This window comes from Artibeus jamaicensis, unplaced genomic scaffold (assembly GCF_021234435.1).
Source record: "Artibeus jamaicensis isolate MK-2021 breed Jamaican fruit bat unplaced genomic scaffold, CSHL_Jam_final contig_497, whole genome shotgun sequence".
Classification (NCBI taxonomy): Eukaryota; Metazoa; Chordata; class Mammalia; order Chiroptera; family Phyllostomidae; genus Artibeus; species Artibeus jamaicensis.
The window spans coordinates 5,503,326-5,524,476 of NW_026521863.1; the positions used below are offsets into that span (position 1 = coordinate 5,503,326).

General features: G+C 50.0%; 1 protein-coding gene across 2 annotated transcripts in view; it reads right to left on the reverse strand.

Moving 5' to 3' along the window:
• FNDC1 (fibronectin type III domain containing 1) overlaps positions 1 to 21,151 on the reverse strand; it is a 76,022-nt gene that overhangs the window by 35,170 nt on the left and 19,701 nt on the right. Inside the window, exons 2-8 of one of the 2 annotated variants that reach the window (XM_037126142.2) lie at positions 20,316 to 20,510; positions 17,999 to 18,085; positions 17,498 to 17,566; positions 4,759 to 4,965; positions 4,133 to 4,231; positions 2,474 to 2,591; positions 423 to 610 (exon numbers count right to left, since the gene is read on the reverse strand). In XM_037126142.2, the coding sequence (XP_036982037.2) occupies positions 423 to 610; positions 2,474 to 2,591; positions 4,133 to 4,231; positions 4,759 to 4,965; positions 17,498 to 17,566; positions 17,999 to 18,085; positions 20,316 to 20,510 (963 nt within the window). The remainder of the gene's footprint in view (positions 1 to 422; positions 611 to 2,473; positions 2,592 to 4,132; positions 4,232 to 4,758; positions 4,966 to 17,497; positions 17,567 to 17,998; positions 18,086 to 20,315; positions 20,511 to 21,151) is intronic. The other variant, XM_037126143.2, reaches the window with a different exon arrangement.

A 21,151-nucleotide genomic window follows, 5' to 3' on the forward strand; every position in this document is an offset into this window, starting at 1 on the left:
AGGATTTCTCTCATGGCTGACTATTGAAATAGACAAGATTAAAATCCAAGCTTTATAAAATAAAGACATGGTTCAAAAGAAAACAACTTTAACTTTGGATACAGAGCAGAATTCTCCCCCCAAATCAAAGAATAAGTCTCCCCCACACTCCAGAGCCACGGCGGCCCCATCCATGCCCATGGTGATGGTTCATGGATGCTCCACATCGGGATTGTATGTGTCAGAGTGGCCCTAACACGGGTGGAAGGAAGCAGTTCCTTAACTTCTTGTGTTCGTGCACAGACACACCACCAAGACTTAGGGTTAATGTTACTTTAAAAAAAGCCTATACTGGCCTTTATCATGACTGGCTTTTTAAACTTTTCATCTCATTTGGGGGGGTATTCCCAAACCGACAAGCCAAGGGCGTGTGCAGTACAGACCAGATTCCGGAGTTCTTTGGAAGACAGACGTGCTCCACTTGCCATCTCGCTCCCCCTGGGAGATGCGGACCGCGAATTCGTACATGGTGTCTGGAATCAGGTTCTCGACTAGCACGCGCCTGTTGGACGCCTGCTTGTAGTCCCACCGTGCCAGTTCCCCCTTCTCTCGGTAGCGCACGGTGTACTGTCTGTAAGGGGACACAAGGTGACAAGGCACCCAGGTGCCAGTTTGCAGCTGCTGAACACTGGCATTCTTCCTTCCCAAGAAGTGATGCCGTTGGGAAGTAAACAGCGACTCAGAAAGGAAAAAAACCTACACTTCTGACTATGCTACTGGCCCAGAGAATTGACTTAAGTGACAGGCAAAGGCGTCTGAAGCAGGCCAGGAACAACGACTTTCCGAGGCTGCAAAGTCTCACCGGTCCGAAGCTGAAGCAGGGACTCGGGAGGGGCTTGAGGAAGGCCGGCTTTGGTGTGGCAGGCGCCTTTTCGGGGGTGTGCGTGCACGCGTGCGTGTGCGCGTTTGTGCATGTGCGGGGGGGGGTAAGGGGTAGAAAGGGCCATGTTAAGGGTCTAAACTGGCCAGAGGTCCCTGGCTTTCCTGAAAAGAAAGACAAAATGCCTCGTTTGATGCCAGGTCAGGCATGTTTCCTGGAGGCTCCAGGGAAGGCAGCATGTGGCTTTGAGTAGACTTATTACCGTGAGAAGGAGCAAACGTGTAACTAACGGGTAAAAGGGGAGCCGATAGAAAGAACCGGAATGTGAGATTATTAAGGAGAAAACATAGTGCGACCGGATGTGGCGGGCTTCCGGAGTCCCCGACCAAGACAGCCTCGACACCCTGCGCGCTGCGGATGGCAACTACTGGGCTCCTTTGCCAAGCACTTGCCTTCGTGGACCCTTTGCAGGAGAGAGCATTTGATGCACTAAAAATGTGCTGTGCATGATGACATTTACCAAATGAGGATTGGGCTTCCGTCGCAGACACGGCACGCCAATTAACTGCAAGTGTTCCGAGAAAACTCAAGCCTGCTTTTGTTTGCATCAAAATGCTGGAAATCCAAGTCCACGGGTAATCAGGAACACTCACGACGAGGTGTCTGGGGAAGGAATCCCCAGGACCCTCCCCAAGCCTTTCAAAGGAAGCAGATGTCTTTTTTGTACTAGCAGACAGTTGACAGAAACTATATCTAAATCAAATAACAGTATAAATACTATATGTATATATAATAGATACTTGTCAGTACTATAGGTCATTCATTTTGAAAAGCACATTCACTTTTCCTGGTTGCAGATAGTTTCAAAAATGAACATGTCATGACGAGGCCACCAAATCCGTGGCCATCTCTTGACTATATAAACTACTAAGTCACTTATCACAAAATGTTGATGACTCTTTTAATCTACCAGTCAAAAGGATGTTCACCAGTGACCTTTGTAACACAAAAAATATTTTAACTTTATGATTGATTTTTCTTCTCTCGCTACTGCAAACCAATATAAAAACCAGACTAGCACAAGGTCATGGCCTCAGAAAAAGTATGATTCATTTGTTATGCATGAAGAGCTACACAGGATGTGGCTCAGTGCCTGAGGAGTGTGGAGGGGACCCGCTGCGTGCCAGGCATCAGACGAAGGCCACCACTCTGCGCCAGGGCCTTCCTACTGCCAGCTTCTCAGCCCACACAAGGCAGGGTAAGACCCCGCTCAGCCGGCCCACGTCCTCTGCACGCTCATAGAGCGTTAGTAAGGCCAAGCGAACACCAAGGGGGGCAAAGAGAGAGATGGGATCGAGGACATGAGACAAGACTGAGCAAGCGAGGTGCGAGGTCCCACCGTGGCATCACGCACGAGGCCCCAGGAGCATCTGGTCGTGCAACTGCGCCAGGAGTGGCTAGATCGATGCCGATAGCCTATGCTTCAGCTACCAAAGAGACCAGCATTCACACTAGTCAGAAACCAAAATCATTCCAATAAATACAAGTCCCTTCGGGGCCAGGAAAACCACACCTCTCGTACGTAAAAGAAAAGCGAAGAGGTAAGAAAAGTACCTCGATGCGGCAGCTTTCTTCTGCTTTTCCACCAGAGGGTCCACCCAGGCTACCAGCACAGACTGGGACGACATAACCCGGACACTGATGTCCTCCGGCATGTCCAGTTCATCCTCCTCTGAAATGACAAGGGGGCGTGTGGAGAGGCTGACCCAAACGACAGGCTCCGCCCTAACTGCTCAGGCCTCCACAGTTTATTAGTCGCCCCGACGACTTTAAACTGCTTACACTTAGCGTAGAAGAAATGAAACAAATGGAAAGTCAAGCCATTGTTGGGTCTGTAGGAAAACCCAAGTCTCCACTCGTGCCCTTACTAAGCGCGGTCTAAGACACAGGCCGTGCAAGGGAAGAGCTGCCCAACCCGATCGTCAGAGAGCATGGTTTGAAAGGGAGGCTTTGCCTTGGTCAGAGCTTCTCTGAGTTTCTCAGTGCCTTCCCAATATTTGCTGTGAGTTTCTGGGGAATAACAATTTTTTTTTTGCGGGAAGCGAAACTTTGGGGGAAGAGAAGCCCAAGCCATGATTGTCCTCGGCAATCATGACATGAAATGAAAATGCAAACAGCAGCTCTAGTCACAGTGGGCCCATTGTCCTTGCACTTGACAGCAGGGGATTCCGAGACAAAGCAACAGTTATCTTCTGCGGGAAAGGGAGTCCCCTTTGCTGATTCCCAGAGGAGTTCGTCACACACGCAAAGCTTGCAGTTTTCGTTCGGTCTCTAACATCAATTCACTAGCTGTCTTCAGTTTTGCTTTTGAGTCTCTTGGCCTTTTTCATCTGTTTGTTTTTTTTGTTTGTTTGTTTTCTTTTCAACTTTCAAGGACTGTGTTTGCAGCTTTAACTACAAGTAGGGAGAGGTGGAAATACTTAGCCTGTTAGAAGAGTGATATAGGAGCTTCTTCTAGAGCAGCAATGAACGATTAATAAAAGTGAAACATTGTGTATACAGGCCTCCTGTTAATGTGAAAATTATAATCATAAGTATATAATTGTAATGTGTTATATAGTACTATAATAATATGTAATGTAAAATTTATAATTGACAAGTGAGTTGTAAGTTCATGAAAATAATCATGCTATAGGTTGCCCTTTCAAGGCACATGATCTGGAAAAGGTATATGTAATTTGTTGGTAAATAAGTACTTTAACAAGGATCTGTGAGTGGGTATGGGAAAGAGTGTCCCTCAGCACACACGTGACCAGTGGCCAGCTGTCAGCCAGCCGCTGCTACCTCTCTCCTCACTCTTCTTGGGGCCCTTTCACTCAGTTTTTGCCGAAACGAAGTTTGACTGCAGTCTCGCAGGCCATGCCATCCACTCTCACGCTGTTCCACCAGGCAGAAGTTTCTGCGTGGTGAGCACACTGTGCACTTAAATGGGATCAGTGTCCCATTTAAGGGACATTGGCTGCTCTTACCATGGCACATCCATGGCATCATGAAGACACTCAAAACATACAGAGATGTGTGTCTCGTCATGAGCACACTCGAGCCTTGGAGTGTAAAAGAAACACGCTTGTATCCAGAAGGTGGCCTGGTTCACCCTGGTTCATCCTTTTCACTGGGGAAAACCCATGGGCTTCGTCACCCACCAGCATCCTTTGGAGACAACTCTGAAGTCTCACTGGACAGTGGTGGCCTGACACACATGCAGGTACAGACCTGAAATCTTGCGCTTGGTGAGCGCCGCCCTGTAGACTGGCTGGCTCCGCCCCCGGGAGTTCAAGGACTGCAGCGAGACCACGTACACGGACTCAGAGGCTGCGGAGCAAGGGGCAGGCGGTGAGGCTTTGTGGTGGGTTCCCAGAAAGCACGTCTCTCTGTCCCTGGTCCCCTCCCATGCCCCCCTTCCCAGCTCATCTTTCTGGGGTGTTCCCTCTTCTTCCAGACAGCAGGCCTGACATGCAGGCTTCCTCAGCTGAGGCCCGGGGTCCGGGGTCCTCGGATCCCAGACAAAGCTTAGAAAACAAAACAGGGACAGCAGAGCCACAATGCAAAATGCATTGGCTCCTGTACTGTCCAGACACATGGTCCCACTCGAAGGACCCATGCTGTCGGGCCAGGGAGCAGCTGACTGGGGCTGGGGAGGCGGCCTTGTCCTGCTGCTAAGGGAAGGTCAAAGGTCAAAGGCCAAAGGCACAGAGGGAGGGTAGGACAGAGAAAACATTCAGAATCACTACAATACCTGCAAAGTCAACATGGCAAGCAAACGTGAAGGAGCCTCCGCATACAGAAACGAAGGGGGAGGTCAGCAGATTCTGCCTGCACAGCAGTCGGCATGGACTCACCCAGCTTTTTAATTTCATGCGTGCGCTCGTCTCGAGTCAGTGGGACATAATTCATCTTCCGGCCACTCTCCCCATAGCCCAGAAGAAAACCCCGTGATCTGCGTGGACTCTTGGCTCCAGACAGGCGTGGTGCCTTCCAGGCCACGGACAGCCGGTCGTCTGAGGGTCGGACTCGGACACGCAAGGGCTTGTTTGGCACTTCCTTTTCTTAAAGAGGACATGACACAGAAACTATTAAACAGGATATCCTTGGAGTCCACCAGCAAGTACAGGAAGTCTGTCCAAAGACTGAGCCGCAGGTGGACCCAAAACACCCATTTGGGCAACCAATCCTGGTGAGAACATTCTGTCCCTGAGCGCGCCACCCCGGCGCCCATGTCCCCCACCCCGTGTTTCAGACCAAGACATCTCAAGACTTAAAGTGAACACATACCGGGAGTGAGACACCAGCCAGAAATCTTGAGTGTTTTACAAATGTTTGTTGTCACCTACTTCCTTTTGTCCCCTTCAGTCCAACACCATATATTCTCTGGTGACAGCTAAAGGTCAGCGTAAAAATACTACAGACACGCATTACGTGCTGTTATTCGAAACTGCCCTACAGGCCGTTTTTTCATGGTAAAGCTGAAAGGACGGGCTTTCCTGGCCTTCATGGGGAATGACTGGGGCTAAGGAGTCACTGACTTCTCGTTGATATTAGTTTTTCTGACACGTCTAAGTCCGCCCCTCCAGACAGACGCCAGTCCTGCTCTGCCATGGCTGCTATCCTGTGTCTTGTTTCCTTCTGGCTAAATCAGTCAGTTTCGAGAAACCCTGTTGCTATAAAGATCAATCTCGAGAAAGTCTCTCACTGTTATCTCTCTTAAAGCAAGGCCTTCCAGTGGCCGATACTCAGTGTTTCGAATTTTGCTTTTACATCAGTGAAGGGCTGATCAGTTGGGCAACAAGGGCTGTAGACCATGTGCATTTGCCCATTTCTACATTGTCCATTTCTGATGGGGGAGCGGATCCTCACCGTTATTTGGGGACCCCATTGGCTAGTGAGCATCTCTCTAGTTCCGTAAGCCAGTATCTTCCCTGGCGTTCTTCTTCCAATCTGCTCATTAACCCCATGGCCGATGCTGACCTATCTTGTTAGACCAGAAAATTCCCAGCTAGGCTAAGGCATAAGAACACAATCCAATGTCATGAGCTAGTACCAATTTCAATGGCGCAGTAAATAAATAAATAGCCATGGAAGATGGTTATTCTGAAAGCCAGATACCTGGTGTGAGTGCTGAATCCAACCAAAAGGAGTGTCCATTCTTCCATTTCCTGGAGTTGCTACCATGTTACTGGGCAGCCCTTTCCCAAAGGCTACCAGAGACTACCCTGCAGTGGTCCAGAAAATGTTCCCCCATGTAAGGCAGTGCTCAGCAAGGTGTTTTGCCTGGACTTCAATAGAGTAGCCAGTGGACTAACTATGCACAACTCCTCCTCGCACGTGGGATTGTGAGTGTAGCTACTTTCACTGGGGTTATCCTGAACTGATCTCCGTTTCGCTCCAGGTTACTAGGTGAGCTCTCAATTTCAAGGTCTGGCCTCTATAAAAATCGAGGACCACCCTGTGATTACGGAAATGACAGATACGCTAAGTCACATAGTGCAAGAGGAAACATTTGTCCCGAAGTGTTCAGTGCTAATAGTCCGACTCACTGACGGCACAGCATTGATTCAACAGAGGGGCCCATGGAGAGCCTATGGCTCGGTACATCCTGTGGCTTCCGGTATTAATCCCACAAACTGATTGTTCTACAAGGTCCTGTTGGGGGTCACTTGCTCCACACTCATAACAATGCAAAGTCCATGCAGCCACATTGTAAGTGTTTCAGTCACCCGTGGGTGACTGTGGCAGAGTGAGTGCCACTGCTAAATAGACCTTGTGCGACGCTAGGGTAGCAATAGTTTTTTTAAAAAATCCTGACTGGTGTGGCTCGGTGGGTTGGGCATCATCCCACAAACCAAAAGGTCGCTGGCGTGATTCCTAGTCAGGGCACCTGCCTGGGTCGTGGGTTCAGTTCCCAGTTGGGGGCGTGCGAGAGGCAACCCATTAATGTTTCTCTGTCACATTGATGTTTCTCTCCATTTCCCTCCCCCTTCCCCTCTCTCTAAAAAAATAAATAAAATATTTTTTACAAAATTCCTGGGGAAAATATATAAACTACTTATGAAAAGCAAAATCTAGATGAGGAGCAATCGTCTTATTTATCCGCCATGAAGCTTTGGTCTGTTGTTTAGAGACAGCAGATTCTTGTTCATGGGAACAATACACATAAACAAGTTTAACTTACCGGGAATGCTGCCTGTGTCATTTTAGATTTATGCAACATTATGAAATTGGCTTTATGGGAGCCATGAGCATGGGAATAGCAGTTGAGAGAAGAAATTTTAAAGGAAGCAAAAAACTGTGCTTCATTCTCTTTGATATCTCCTAAGCCATTTTTCCCTCCTTGTGCCTCCAACACAAACTCTCAGCACATTAAGAAACAACTCGGTTCTAACAGACCTCCTCATGAGTGACGTCACCTGCCATTAGCTGTGGCTCTGACGGCAGACCTGAGGGACAGGTTTGATTTCACGGGGTGCGCATTTGGGCGCAGGAGCTGGGGCTGTGTTTTTAAATATTCTACAATGTGAAAATGATCTCCGAGAATAACAGGTGGTGTTTATTTTGCTTTTATGGGAAGCTCAGATGGCCAGAGATTCTCCGTGACGTGGGGTTGAGAAATGACATCTGCACACGCTGCTGCAGGCTTGTGCCCGGCTTGCTTTCCCGGGCAGGACAGCCAGAGTCGCCAGCCAGGCAACACCGCGGCCGAGATCTCTTCCCTGAGCAGCCACGGTAAGTGGGACAGATGTCCACGGTGCCGCCTTGTCTTGGCTGGCCTCATGGCCACCCTCCACACCGCTCGGTCTAAAGCCCTCTGTGTTCCAACGATGCCCCCTCCACCACTGAAAGAGCACATTGGCATGGGGGCCCGGGGGTGGCCTCTAGCACAATGGGCAAATGTAACCACAGGCACATGGGTCTTACAGGAATCAGCTACAAAATAAATGATTGACAGAAACGGCATTCTCTGCCCAAGGCTCTGCCCCAGTCCTGGGAGCCTCCAGCCGTGGCCCTGAGGAGCGCTGCTGGTCCCCCTCCAGTGCCCCCTGACACTTAACAGTGAAATCCTGAACAGAACAGTTGTCAGGAAAAGACCCTTGGAGCTGCTGAATGTGAGAGGGTCTCCAAGGGGGAGGGAGGACTGAGGTTCCAAGGACAGGAGCTTGGTCCCAGATGGCCCAAGCAATGGCCTGTGGGTCTGTGCTGACCCAGGCTGGGCCCACCACCCATCGGCCGGGGACACAGCCTTGTGGGGGGCTTCCCCACCGGCTCCAGCTTGCTGTCAAGTCTCTCCAGTCGAGGGTTCGAGAGGAGCCAGGTCCACTGGGCCCTCTGTGGGAACGGGGCCGAGGCTAGCCTTGTCAACCGGCCACAGTGCCTGCTTGACACAGAGCCTTATACTTTGTCATCAGCGCTTGCGTGGTTTATTTTGCCCTTAAACAGCTCCCAGGTACATGAGATAGCTGTCATAGTCCCCAGGGAGAAACTGAGGCTCGAAGCAGTGGAAGGACTGACCCAAGGCCACATGGCTTCCAAGTGCCAAGCAGGGACCTGAATTCAGCCACTCTGGTGCCAAGTCCCGCTCTCCTCTAACTAGTCCCATTAATGTGTGCCTGCTTGTCACCACAGGTGCCACGCCCCGGCCCCCTAACTCTTCTGCTGACGAAGGTAGAACAAGGACTCTGAGCTGGGCAGGCCCTGTTTAGAGTGCGGGCACGGTGCCTTGCACTGTGGGCGTTGAGTGTGTGTGTGTGTGTGTGTGTGTGTGTGTGCGCGCGCGCTGATCAGGCAGTGCACTCAGCAGGCAGCCAGTGAGCCAGGGAAGACCTGTCACCTGCAACCGCCCCGGAGATCTGGTCCCGGACTGCATGGCAGTCACTGACCCTGAACGCCAGAGCGAGGTGACAACACCATCCCTCTAAGTGTAGTCCTCTATCTCTCAAGTATTTAAAGAAATGTCCTTTCTGCGCCATTCTGGGGATAGTCTTTTACAGATCTTTTCTAGGTCATCTGGTCATCCTCTTTTAAGCTGACGCGCACCCTCAGAAAAACTACCCAGATGGTTCAAATTTGCTCGCAATGAATTTTTTAAGTGTTTCTCTAAGCCACATGAGATGGTTTCACAGAATCATTCTGCAATTTTTCTCATAAATCCCCGTAACTCTTTGATCTTGAAAACAGGACGTCACGTTCACGTCTCCCAGGGCCCAGTGCATTACAACTGGGCGGTTCGCGTCAGCCCCTCCCTTGCTCATCCTCCGGTAGCTCCTAGAGCCAGTTGGTTGGTAACAGTACCACACACGTCCACTCGTCCACCCGCAGGTCAGCTGGGTGAGGCGATTCCCACCGAGGCTGGACTTCAGAAAGCCAGATGGGCATGTCTCCTGAGCTGCAGCATCAGCTGCCCAAAGTGGCAAATATCCTAAAATCGTACAGAATCAGAATCTGTTCTTTTCATGAAGAAAGAAAATCCCAAATGCAACATGCAGCTTCGTCCCCGTACAAGCTGATGCTAGTTCAAAGAGGTGGCCTCCGCTGCGGGCTTCTACAGGTTCTCGAGTCACCGGCAGAGGGGCTCTGAGACTTGCACTGACCCCCCTTTCCCTCCTTTGCACAGTGGTGTCGAGAACACTGTGTTCTGTAACATAAGCCACGAAAAGCACTAGGACCATCCGTACCTGGCATATATGAAGCACCCGTGAGTTGCTAATTGTGTTTGTCATTGTGATAGAAACAAAACCCCTCACCAGACTCACTGGATGAGTGGGCAGCCCCCTCCAGAATGGAACTCAAGGTCCCATGACAGATTCGACCACGATGCCTTGCACACAGGGGGCACTAAAAACACCTATTGCAAAGAAGCGGGCGTGACAGAAAGAAACAGACCTGCTGTTACAGGTTTTTATGGGAAAACCCATCTGGGAGGAGGCTGTCTATATCCAGGTGACTGGGGTACACCCGACTTTAAAAGCACTGCTCATGGTCTCCATCAACACCTGACGTCGCCCCTCACTCTGAGCAAGTCCCTCCTCCTTGTTGGCATTAAAGACGGCATGGCCGTCTTCTCCTTGGTGCGGTCTCAGCTAGCAGGACAAGCAGGCAGAGCGTGAGGTCTCATTCAGGCTACAGCTCTGAAGAGTGAGTGGCTTGTCCCTCTGATGCCCCTGACCCCCCACGGCCCTGGCCTGCTTCCAAGCTCTGCAAAGGTGGCCTTGATCTTTGTCCCCTGAAAAGGCAGGTCCATGTGCTCACTGCCTTCCGCTCACCTGTCCACAGCCCCAGGCAGCTCCCCCAGCATCTCCAAACATCAAGTCTCAGGGCAGCAGGGGTCCAGCCCATGTGGCAGGAGGGCTGGTCCTCACACCGCAGTGGTCGTCAGAGTCACCTGGAGGACTCCCACCTGTATCAGGCCAGGTGAGATTCCAGAGCCCAGGGATGAGGAACCATGATAAGGAAGGGGGGAGTATGAGTTGGAGAGGAGTGAAGGTGAACTGTCACAGCCAGAACACAGACAGAATGTGTGCTTTGCTCTGAGTCTCAATTCCCTGCTCCCAACACAGGCCCAGACCCAGCGATGGAGTAACCAGCTGCCAAGGCGGGTCAGCCAGCGCCTCCCCATCCTCTGTCTGCCAAGGGCTCCTTCCTGGGTGAGTTCTGACACCTGTGAGTGAGCCGCAGCCCCTTCCTCCCGCACACCAGCATCTGCACTGCGTAGTCCAACCCCTCTCTTGAACGCCGGGCCTCCCCCTCTGGTAAACCGCCCGACGCTCTTAACTGTCCACTGCGTTCTTGTGTGACCTTTCACAATAGGAAGGAAAAGAGTCATTTCTTTATTTTGGAGCAGTGTCTGTCAGAATGTCACCAACCTTTGTGATTTTTTTGAGCCCTGCTGGCTATAAGGCATTGGACAAGCATATTCACAACGACACAGTAACACCCATTTACAGACAAAGAAAGGGAAGCCTGGAGAGGCTCCGAGAGAGTCTGAAAGCCAGACAGCTGGGCGCTACACTGGCCCCAGGCCTGGCTCCCTCCACACCGCTCATGGTCAGAAGCTCAGGCTGGCTGCAGAGTTGGTGTCACCTGCCACCTGATGTGGTGGGAGCACGTGCCTGCTGTGGACAAAGAGCCCCGTGGAGCTCGACCCACACTTCTGGCAAAGGATCTGGTCTGTCGCCCCAGGAATCACTGTCCAGGGCTTCTGTGCCACGGGTCACTCAGAGAAAAGGTGACCCAAGGGCCTGGTGCTCTTCAAGGGAAGTCAGTCCCCTCCCCTGAGGACCCACCCATCACACTCTCCCCCAACATGGGTCTCCGAGGAAAAATCACCTGGGGAAGAGCCAGGAGCCCCACGAAAGCCTGGCTGGCTGACAGTGCAGAGCAAGGGTACAGTGGTCTGTCTGGGCCCCTTGGACAAGCCCAGGTGGAGTTGCTGACGGCCATGTCAAGTGCTACATCAAGGCTGAGGTCATGGGGTGTAATGGGAATGCCCTTAAAGGGGCCGGAAGGCCCGAAATCACAAGTCTGGACACTCGGACGAGGGCTCCTTCGGGACACAGACACGAGGGGCCCCGTCCCTGTGGGCTGTAGGAACCCTGAGCTCCTGACACATGAGCTGGGCTGCACTGCCGATCCGGCTCCGGACTCCACTGAACTTCCCCTCTGCCGGACGCGTGCGACACTACAGCCACCTAGCTGGAGACACACGCATGCTTTTCTACCTGCAGATGCCACCAGTGACGGGGACTTCACGCCCACTGCTTGCTCTGCTTGCTTCTGTTGCATAAGCTCCCCTCTCTGTCTGTCTGAGACCTGCATGTGACTCTGTTGGCTTCCTGGGGAGGTCTCCCCTAACACACCTGGCATTGTGGAAAGACACAAAGGTGATGCTCATGACAATGACTCACGCTGCCGGGACACCAAGGACAAATTAGTATGACATCTCGCCATCCCTCAGAGACATCCTAACAGCACCCTCAGCCATCACCGGGAGTCAGTAAGTCTTTGCTGCCTTTTCAGGGATTGGGAGAAGAGAGATGGTCTTAAAAGGAAAAAGAAAATAAAAAAAAAAGATAGGGAAAAAGAACCTTGACCTCCCCCATGCTAATCAATGCCATTTACTGAAAATGTTACAGGTCATGGAAGCCTTTGTAAAGCATTTAAAACTTTCTTGTAAGACAAGTGAGCCTAAGGGCCTCCATCCAAAATGTCTGCTGCTCACTGGACCCCGCCGGTACATTGCAGAGCCTCTGTCTCCTGCGCCTGGGGCCACGAGTCCATACTGTCATGAGACGGGAAGCCCCGGGGACTCCCACTACAGGGACGTGGAGTATAGACAGGGCCGGTGAGGTCAGTGGCCAGCCCCAGGGGTGGGCACAGGGCAGCCAGCTGTGCTGCCCCGAACCCAGTTATCAGCCCGTCTCAGGAGCAAAGCAAGTTCTCCAGCCGCCCTGCGACCACGCGGTTTCAACCACGTGCTTCTGTTTCTCTATTTATTTTGCAAAAGCGCTGAGTCACTTTTTCACTTAACAGGGCTCCTCAAACTCTCCCACGAAGGTGGCCTCAGAGGCCGAGAGAAGGACCCTGACCCCAGGAGCTTGGAGCTTGGCGATTCCATCACAATCACAGTTTGACCTCACAATTGCCCTTGCATTTTGTGGACTGCTCCATAATATTTCAGTGTTCGTTTTAAAGTAAAAAATCATATTTTAAATGACCAGCCCTCCAGGAAACAAACCCCCATTGGGTGTGGCTAGTGCACCCTGCCCCTGCGGACCCCATTTGAGAAGGCCTGGGAACAGCTTCCTGTCAGCAGCTCCAGGATGTCCTCCAAAGTGTCAATCAACAGCAGCTGCCTCTGACCCCAGCAGTGACATGATGATCAGTGACAGCTACTTCATGCCATTGATTTCACCCACAGGGCTCGGGCTGTGTGTGGCTGCAAACGGCCATATCACAGCAGACCGTGGTCAGCGCTGCTCCATTAGTGACCCTGGAGGACGCTGCACAGGTTGGCAATGAAGCCCTGGCCACAGCAAGAGCTCAGGGGTTCTGTAGCCGCTTGCACGGGCACGTCCCTCGGTGTTCGCAGGGCAGAAGCCTCCTGTGGGGCATCTTGCCCTGCGCTGAACTGACAGCCTTACTCCTCCTGTAGGAGAGCGAGGGGCACTGGGTCCCACCCGTGGCAATGACCTAGATCTATGAGCCTGGAAGACCAGTACCCGCTCTGCCACCTCCCATGGCCCCACTCCCATTTCCTTCCTAGAATTCACTGAAAGGGAAATCAGTGAGCTGATATTTATGTTCATCAAAGTAGAGGAACCTCACAAAATGTTGGCTCAGACGCTGGTGCCCAGGAAGGCTGGCTGCTCACAGCTGTTGCCCTAGGAGGCAGCTGATGGTTCTAGCATCCCTTCCACACATCTTTGCTGGGCTGCAACTCCTGAGTTAGCTGCTCCTACCTAGAGCATGGGGCTCAGTGAAGTCCCACATGCAAGCCTCCACTCGTTGTGATTAAAGAGTGGGCTCGAAGCTGGGGAAGTCCAGCTGTGTTCTCGTGTGAGTGGCAGCTTTGCAATGGGTTCTCAGACAGAGAGATCGGAGCCCTGGGAAGAAGGAGCCTGTTACCAGGGAGGGAGGCTCTCTCCCTCGCAGCAAACAGATCTGAGTGGATGCACCTCGTCCTCTGAGACCAGCCAGCCTGGAAGAAGTTCAACCTGCAAAGGCATTCCACGCCATGCCTCAGCCAGGCCCCTCTGGGTAACTGGAGGCGAGAATTAGGATCTCTGATTAACGGCTGCACCCCTCTGCAGCTGACAAGCTGGCCTGCCGGGGACCACCCCCAGAATCAGCCATTGAGTGATGCTGGCCTTCCGATGGACAGCCCCGCATCACTCAGCGCCCAGCCCTGGTCAGCACTCATTTCCGCCTCCGAATGCATTTCCACTAAACATTTATTGAGCATGGACCACATGCTTGTCCCAAGCCCTGGGGAGACAGAGATGAGGAAATCTAAGTGACCTGCCCTTGAGGGGCTCGGCCACCAGGCCATGAACCAGAAGCTGAGTTTTGCCCTGAAAAATTGCCCACTACATAAAACTTAAAACTGCATGAGAAAATAATGCCCCAGACATTAATTCCCCATTAGCCAATGACTTTAATTAAGCTACTATGTGAAAAAGGATGGTCTCTAATTGATCATTTGGCACGCAGCACCCCACGGTCTGGCCCCAGTGTGAGCAGACAAGGCCCAGAGGGAGCATGATTGACACGGCACAGGACTCCACCGAGGGCTAAAAGGCCCCAGAGGAAGAGCTGGGTGAACGCAGATGAACTGCAGAGTCGGGCCTCAGTCTGGTCTGTCGTCATCCCGACCCCCCAAGGCCTGTCTTTGACTATGACAGATAAGCCCAGACCTGCGACAGAAAAACAATAAAACAACTTCAGAGAAGAAGTCTGCAGGAAAGGTACATAATAGGATTCCACTCCGGGAAAGGACCTGGGTCATCTCTGCTGTGGGGACAGAACAGAGGGGTATGGATTTACATCTCGACAGCAGAGATTTGACATTTACATTTACATTTACCTACGAAGAAGGCTTTCCAACTAAAAGATACTGAGATGAGCCCCCTCAAAGAGGAAGCCCAGAGTCTGCTGTGGAGTTGCATGTCCACTGAGCCCTGTCTAAGTCCGAAGAGTTTTCACACTTGGACAAGTGGCCAGTCCGAGACTCCCTCGAGGCCTCTGGCCCCCAGGACTCCCAGCTTCTCCTTCTCCTCACACGGCTTCGCTTCACTGCTGGGTCCCCGCCTGGCCCGCGCTGCTCTCTTACCAGGCCTCTAGGCGCCCCCTTCCCAGTTGTATATTACAGAGCTGCCTATTTTTCAAAGAATTTATGATTATGTTATAAGTCAAATTTTGCCCGCTTCCAGAATTGATATGTTGAAGTTGTAACCCTGTTAGTTCAGCATGTGACTATTTGGAGACTGAGCATTTTAAGAGGTGATTAAGTTAATTGAGGCCCATAGGGTGGGCCCCAATCCAACCTGACAGATGTTCTCATGAGAAGAGGAAGTTTGGACACAAAGAGACACAAAGAGATGTGTGCTCAGGAAGACAGGCCATGTGAGGACACAGGAGAAGGGAGGTATCTGCAAGGCCAAGAGAGAGAGAGAGAACCCTGGAGAAATCAAACCTACTAACACCTTGACCTTGGACTTTCAGCTTCCAAACTGTGTGAACATGAGTTTGTATGATTGAAGTCACCTAGTCTGCAGTATTTGGCCCTTGCAAACTAATACAGATGACACACAAACAACCTCTCGTTTCCATGCTCACTGCCTTTCTTGCACACGAGAATACAGTCTTCACTAATGCAAGCCCTTGTGCATCTTGTTCACTGGTGTCTCTCCAGCACCTAGGCTTACACTTGGAAAGCTGCGGGTGCCTCATGAGTGAATTAAACAATTCAAGTGCTACATGTAAGTACAGACGATGAGGTCAAGAGAGTCTCAACCAGCAAAAGGAGGTCTTCCAGAATACGGCCTGAAACCACTGTTTCAGAAAGGATTTTCCTCTAGTTTCAAATAAAACCCTGGAAGAAAGTAAGGTGTTAACAGTCAAAGCACTAAAGCAAATCCTCGGGGCTCACACCAGGTACTGAAGGCAAAGTCTCCATTTCAAAACAAACCTCCCCCCACCCTCCACCCCTGTAAATGAAGTTACGTGGAATGAAGGATCCTTTTCTTGTTTGGCAGGATAATCATACAGTAACCATTTCTCACAACAATATCAAAGCATATTGTCCAAGGGACATAAAAAAGTATAGATGCATGTTGGTCACTAATTGATCATTTCTCATACATTATTCTTATTTTTTTAATTAACAATTAAATGTGATTTTTTTCTGGAGCCCTATAACCAAGACTATGCATTTTTAAAAATCTGCTTTATATCATATGCTGCACATGGTTTCAGCTAGCAGTTTCTTCCGGTATATTCTTTTTAATCATAATGTATGACAAATGTAGTGTCATGTATCTTTGGTGACCAGGGCCTACAAAGGCCCTTGCAGAGAGAGATGAAATGCTCTCACGGTACATACGACCATGCTGAGTTGGCACATGTCGGTTTCTGATCCCCAGTTCCCAGGGTTTCTGTAACACATGCTTACTCAGAAAGGTCACACACATGTGCACACATGTGTTTCTATTAAAGAAGCCATGCAAAATCAATTACTTAGGAAAAAGCAGGAAAATTACTTGTTCCAAAACTATTTGTCATTCAAAACAGTATCAAGATGATTATAACAATAAAATAGTCATTTAAAATACAAAACATAATGCAAGATTCAAATGCAAGGCCCAGTACATGTCAGTAAAAGGTTTATGCGTCTTTGTGAAGGTTTACCTGTGTGTCTTCAGGAACAGGCAACCCCTGAAGCAAACTCCTTGTCCTCTTTTGCACAGTGCCTAGGCGCCCTCCCTTCTTGATAATTTTACTGTCAGTGGCTGCCAAGGTGTGCCGCTGGCCTTCTGCGCGTCTCTTGCAGCTCCTGCCCTCTCGTGTACTCTCTCTCCTTCAGCTCTCACTCGACAGCACGACTCCTCAATCCATGTCTGCCTCTGCCTTCTCCCTTCCAACTTCCATTCTCTCATCTCCAGTCACCCACAGGCATGTCCATCACCATACCCCAAGGCCACCTTAAGTCCAACATATCTGAACAAGCACACATCACCTTTCCTCCAAAGCCAGTTTCCTTTTCTGATTGTTTCATTCTCCCATCCTTTTTCATATAAAAGGACTTTGCATTCTGCCTATACCCATCAAATCTGATCTGTGGCAGCAGATTAGAGTCATTGGTTTCAACATACTCACCTTCCTCTCAACAATAACACAAGATTGATGTATTTAAAAACATGGTTCACAAAAATAAAACACAGCTTCTCTCCCATTGTCTTGGGATATTAGCCAACACACTCTAAAGTAGCTTCACTCATTTGGCATTGTTTTTTCACCATTAATTAAATACATTCAAGGAACACAAAGAAGTGTCAACACTTCTCTCAACACGTAAAATAACATGATCGGACAACTTCAACATCCCAATGATAAAACACACATATATACAAATATGGAGCAGAGATGGAAGGCAGGCAATCTAACATAGCACCAAATATCCCATGGTTTTAAAAAAAGAAAGACTCAATGCAGCATGTGAGCCAATAAAAGCCACCGGTTGGTGGGCCCCGTGTGTTTACACATCCACAGGTACAGGAGCCACCAATGTCCTCGTCGGGCCAGGACTCCATCTCAGCCGCCATATTTGCTGTCCACAGCACAACACAATCCCCCGGTGAAGACAAGAGATGTCCCCAGCCCAGAAGGTGAGAGAACAGTGAGAAGTGAGCAACACCGGCTGCAGTCCAGTCCACCAGGCACGCAGCAGGTTGGCCAACACTGGGGGGCATGTGCGTTAGTGTAGCGATGGGGACAGAATGAAGGGTGGTGAGCACATGGGTGTAACAGAAGCACAACTCTCTTGCGAGACGGTGCTTCAATGAGGACATGAACCAAGTGAGCAAATAGTACCTGTGACGGTTTCATTAAATGGTCCTGGACCCTTAATGGGAAAACCATCAATCTTGATCCATTCACCTCCTAAATTAGGAAAATGCAACCTGGTAGTTAGAAACGAGGACCAAAGGGTTTTGCACATTTCAGAGTATCCCTAACGTATTGCTAAGTGGTCTTTTCAACAAGCTTCAAAGGGATCAATGGGCTCAGGCCACAATAGTGACTCAGCACTAAGCTTTATGGACAACACGCCTTTTTAGTCTCTTGTACATGGCTTACTCTTAGCAAGTGCTCAAAAATTAAAGGCAAAACGCTAACACCCTACATTCAATGGCTTTAAATGCAGAGATAAATCTCTCCTCATTTCCAGTCCCTTAGCTTGCTCTACAGGTCTAAAAATTTGGGTTCGGGAGCTTTCTAATGGTTCCAAACTTGTATTGACCTCAGAAAGTGAGGAGGATGTTCCTCCCTGAGTCTAAGGAACAAAACACAGCCTCCGGTTCCAGGGACACTTACCGGGCAGGCGTTCAGCTCTGTAAACAGGGCGGCTCACTCCACCGTGGTTTTCTGCAGTAACCAGCACAAAGTACACTACCCCCGGCTCTGAAACACACGGTTTTGTATCAAGCCACCATTTCACATGTCCAAGAACGACAGTTTGATTTGCTTAACCGTCTCCTCTATACCAGTGACAGCCAAATATTAAAATTTGAATTGAGAAATCTAACTATAGCTTTCTCTCTCTTTTTTAAATCAAAATGCTAACATTCCTCTCCTGTAACAGAAATACATCTGACCAAAGAACACAAAATTAATTAGAACAAAGTACATGGGTTCATGAATAGTCGACAGAAAAGCTTTTAAGCTTTTTTAATGCGAAATCAATGTAGGAAATAGGAATGCACTGTCTACTAAGTAAATGTTTTAAGCTACAATGTCTATGACTACAAATAATATTTTCCCAGGAAAGCTCCAAATGGAAATCTTAAAAAATAATTAGAAAATGTGAAGCTTCATGAAATGTTCTCCTTTTCACAATACAATGTTCACCATGCTGTGTCTGCACGTTGTCTTTGACTCTTTCAGCAAACATCTAGAAAAGTATTTCCTGGAGTCTTGGAAAACACTAATCTTGAAACAACTGGGCTTCGCTTTCTGACTTGAACCTCAGGGTCAAGGTCAAATAGCAGTGGTCTCTGGCTGAGCTCTGGAAGCTGTTGGGACACTAAAGGAAACCAAGATGCCAAGGTAGGACATGAGTGTGCCCTGAACTTGCTGCTCGGAAAAGCAAAACTCTAGCAGTGCTGATTTTCCTCAGAATGAATTATTATCGTCAGAAAGGCTAGGTGAAGTCGCCAGTCCCTTGAAGGGATGGGAGCTGGCAGGCGTTTCTGGGGACAGATGCCTGCAGGGGTTGGAGTTAGTTCTGTCGGAGGCAGTGATGGTGAGCACATTCCTCACAGTGAGGAGCATTCCTGTCACGGACTTCAGTTCTCGAGCCAGCGGCCCAGGAACTTGGGGACAATGCCAATCCTGTCTGGGACACCTGCTGTGCTCAAGACAGGGGTGGCTGCTGACCGACTATGGCAGGGCCTGGCGGCACCACGGGTTTGGCACAACCTGCCAGCCCAACTGGGGAAATGCTTCAGGTTCGGACAGAATGCAGAAGTCTGCTTTGCCAGGGCCTTTCTCCCTTCCTCCCGAGCTTACTTGTGTTTTGAAGAAATGTCACCCGCATGTCTCTGATTCCCGTTAACTCATCAGAGTTGCTGGGGAGACACTGCTTTTCAGCGAGTGTCTCGGGCTTACTATTTGCATGTTTCTCTTCTCTGCAGCAACCCTCACAACCCGAGCTAGCAAATGGGACCCTGCTCGGGCCTCTGGTCCAGCAGAACCACCCTGTCGCCCCACAGCTGGACCTGCAGGGTCACAGGGATGTGAGGGAGATTCAGAGAACTGTGGGTCTAGCTGGGACCATGAGCAAGGGAACCTGGCTCCTTTGTCTCCTGTCTGCACAGTCTCTGCCCTGATACCCCGGTGCCTGACGGGATGGCTCAGAGACGGAGAAGGAATGTGTTGTAGACTGTGGCCAGGAGCCTAGGAGCCCTGTGGGTGTGGACCCACTGGAGGGAGGTGGCAGCATGTTAGCCAGGCCTGAGGAGGCTTGATGCCGCACCTGCTGACTGCCGTTGCGTCCCTAGGGTCCACCGGGAGGTGGGACCATGAGATGAGTGAAGAGTAAGTGGGGTTTCCGGCTCCTGGGACAAAAGGGCAGAAGACAGGGTGCCCATGGGGGGCAATCCAAAGCCTGAGTCAGTCCAAAACCATCTACACCTGCTCTTATAAAACAATATGGGGCAAAGTGTAAAATGCTCCCAACTCCCAGAGTGAACTTGCATAGGGAGAAATGTTGTACCTTTGAAGGAGACGTGGCTGAGCATGCGCATCGCGTGCACATTTACAGGCGTGTGCTGCTGGGCGATCCCCAATGATAAAGTCACTCACCAAGGAGAGATCCCCAGATCAGACGACAAAGTCGCCCAGTTGTCATGTCTCCACGAGACAAAACAGCACATTTGGAAACTGAAAGTGGTTTCTGACTTCAGTTTGGAGAAAGATCCTGAACAGTGGAGTTCAAGTGCGGGACAGGAAGGCCCACTGGCAGGATGAAGGCTGTTAAGCCACAGATTTGTGACCGTGGCCCTCCATTCCCAAGCGGCCACGTGAGCCTGGACACGCTCTGTCTCACAAACAGGCACATCCCAAGAATGGCACCGAGAACGCAGGGGCACAGCTAGCGCTGACTGAGAACAAGACCAGAGTTGTCACTTACCCACATCCTCAATAAGGTAGGACTGAGTCTCCGCCTTCACTTTGATGTATTTAAGGCTTTTCAGTGACTTCCCGTAGGCAATGTTGTAATACTCCACGGGTCTACTGGTAGCATCTTTGGGTGGGTCCCACGTGACTTTCAGGCCCATTTTAGTGGACAGCAGTCTCACGTGCCTTGGCTTCAGTGGGTGGTCAGCTATGCAAACAGCGCAACTATCAACTTACGGGACTGGCAGACTGGGAGAACGAATTGTTTCCAATGCGCTCTGACACAGTTAGCAAACAAGCAAGTGGCTGTTAATCTGTCTGATCCTGAAGACGTTAAGCACAGTCATGTGTGGACATCGTCACAGTGTGACAGCAACACAAACACACCGAACCCACAAGCTTTCATCTGCTCTGGATAACTGTGGGTGGCAAGTTTAAACCCAGACTGAAACAAATCAAAGCAAACTCTGGGCTTTCTCCAGCTCATGTTGCCTCACTAGTGTAAGAACAACGAATTAGTAATTTGACATATTCTCTTGGGGCAGCCATATATCAAATACGTTCTTAGTACTTTGCCTAGTATTGTTAGACACTCTGGAGACGACCTCTGGGAAGAATAACATAAAACTCTCATGATCAGGAAGAATACCCATTGTGTCCAAAATGAGATAGCAGAAGCATTCATTTCCACAAAGACAACAAACCAGAACCATCCACACCTTAAAAGGCAGATGAACCTCTGGTTTTATCTGCAGGTAGCTAATTTAAATATACGTTTCTCTATTTTTGTCACAAGAAGAAGAAAAACAAGTTATTAAGAAGCACAATTATATTTTTATCTTCAGTTAT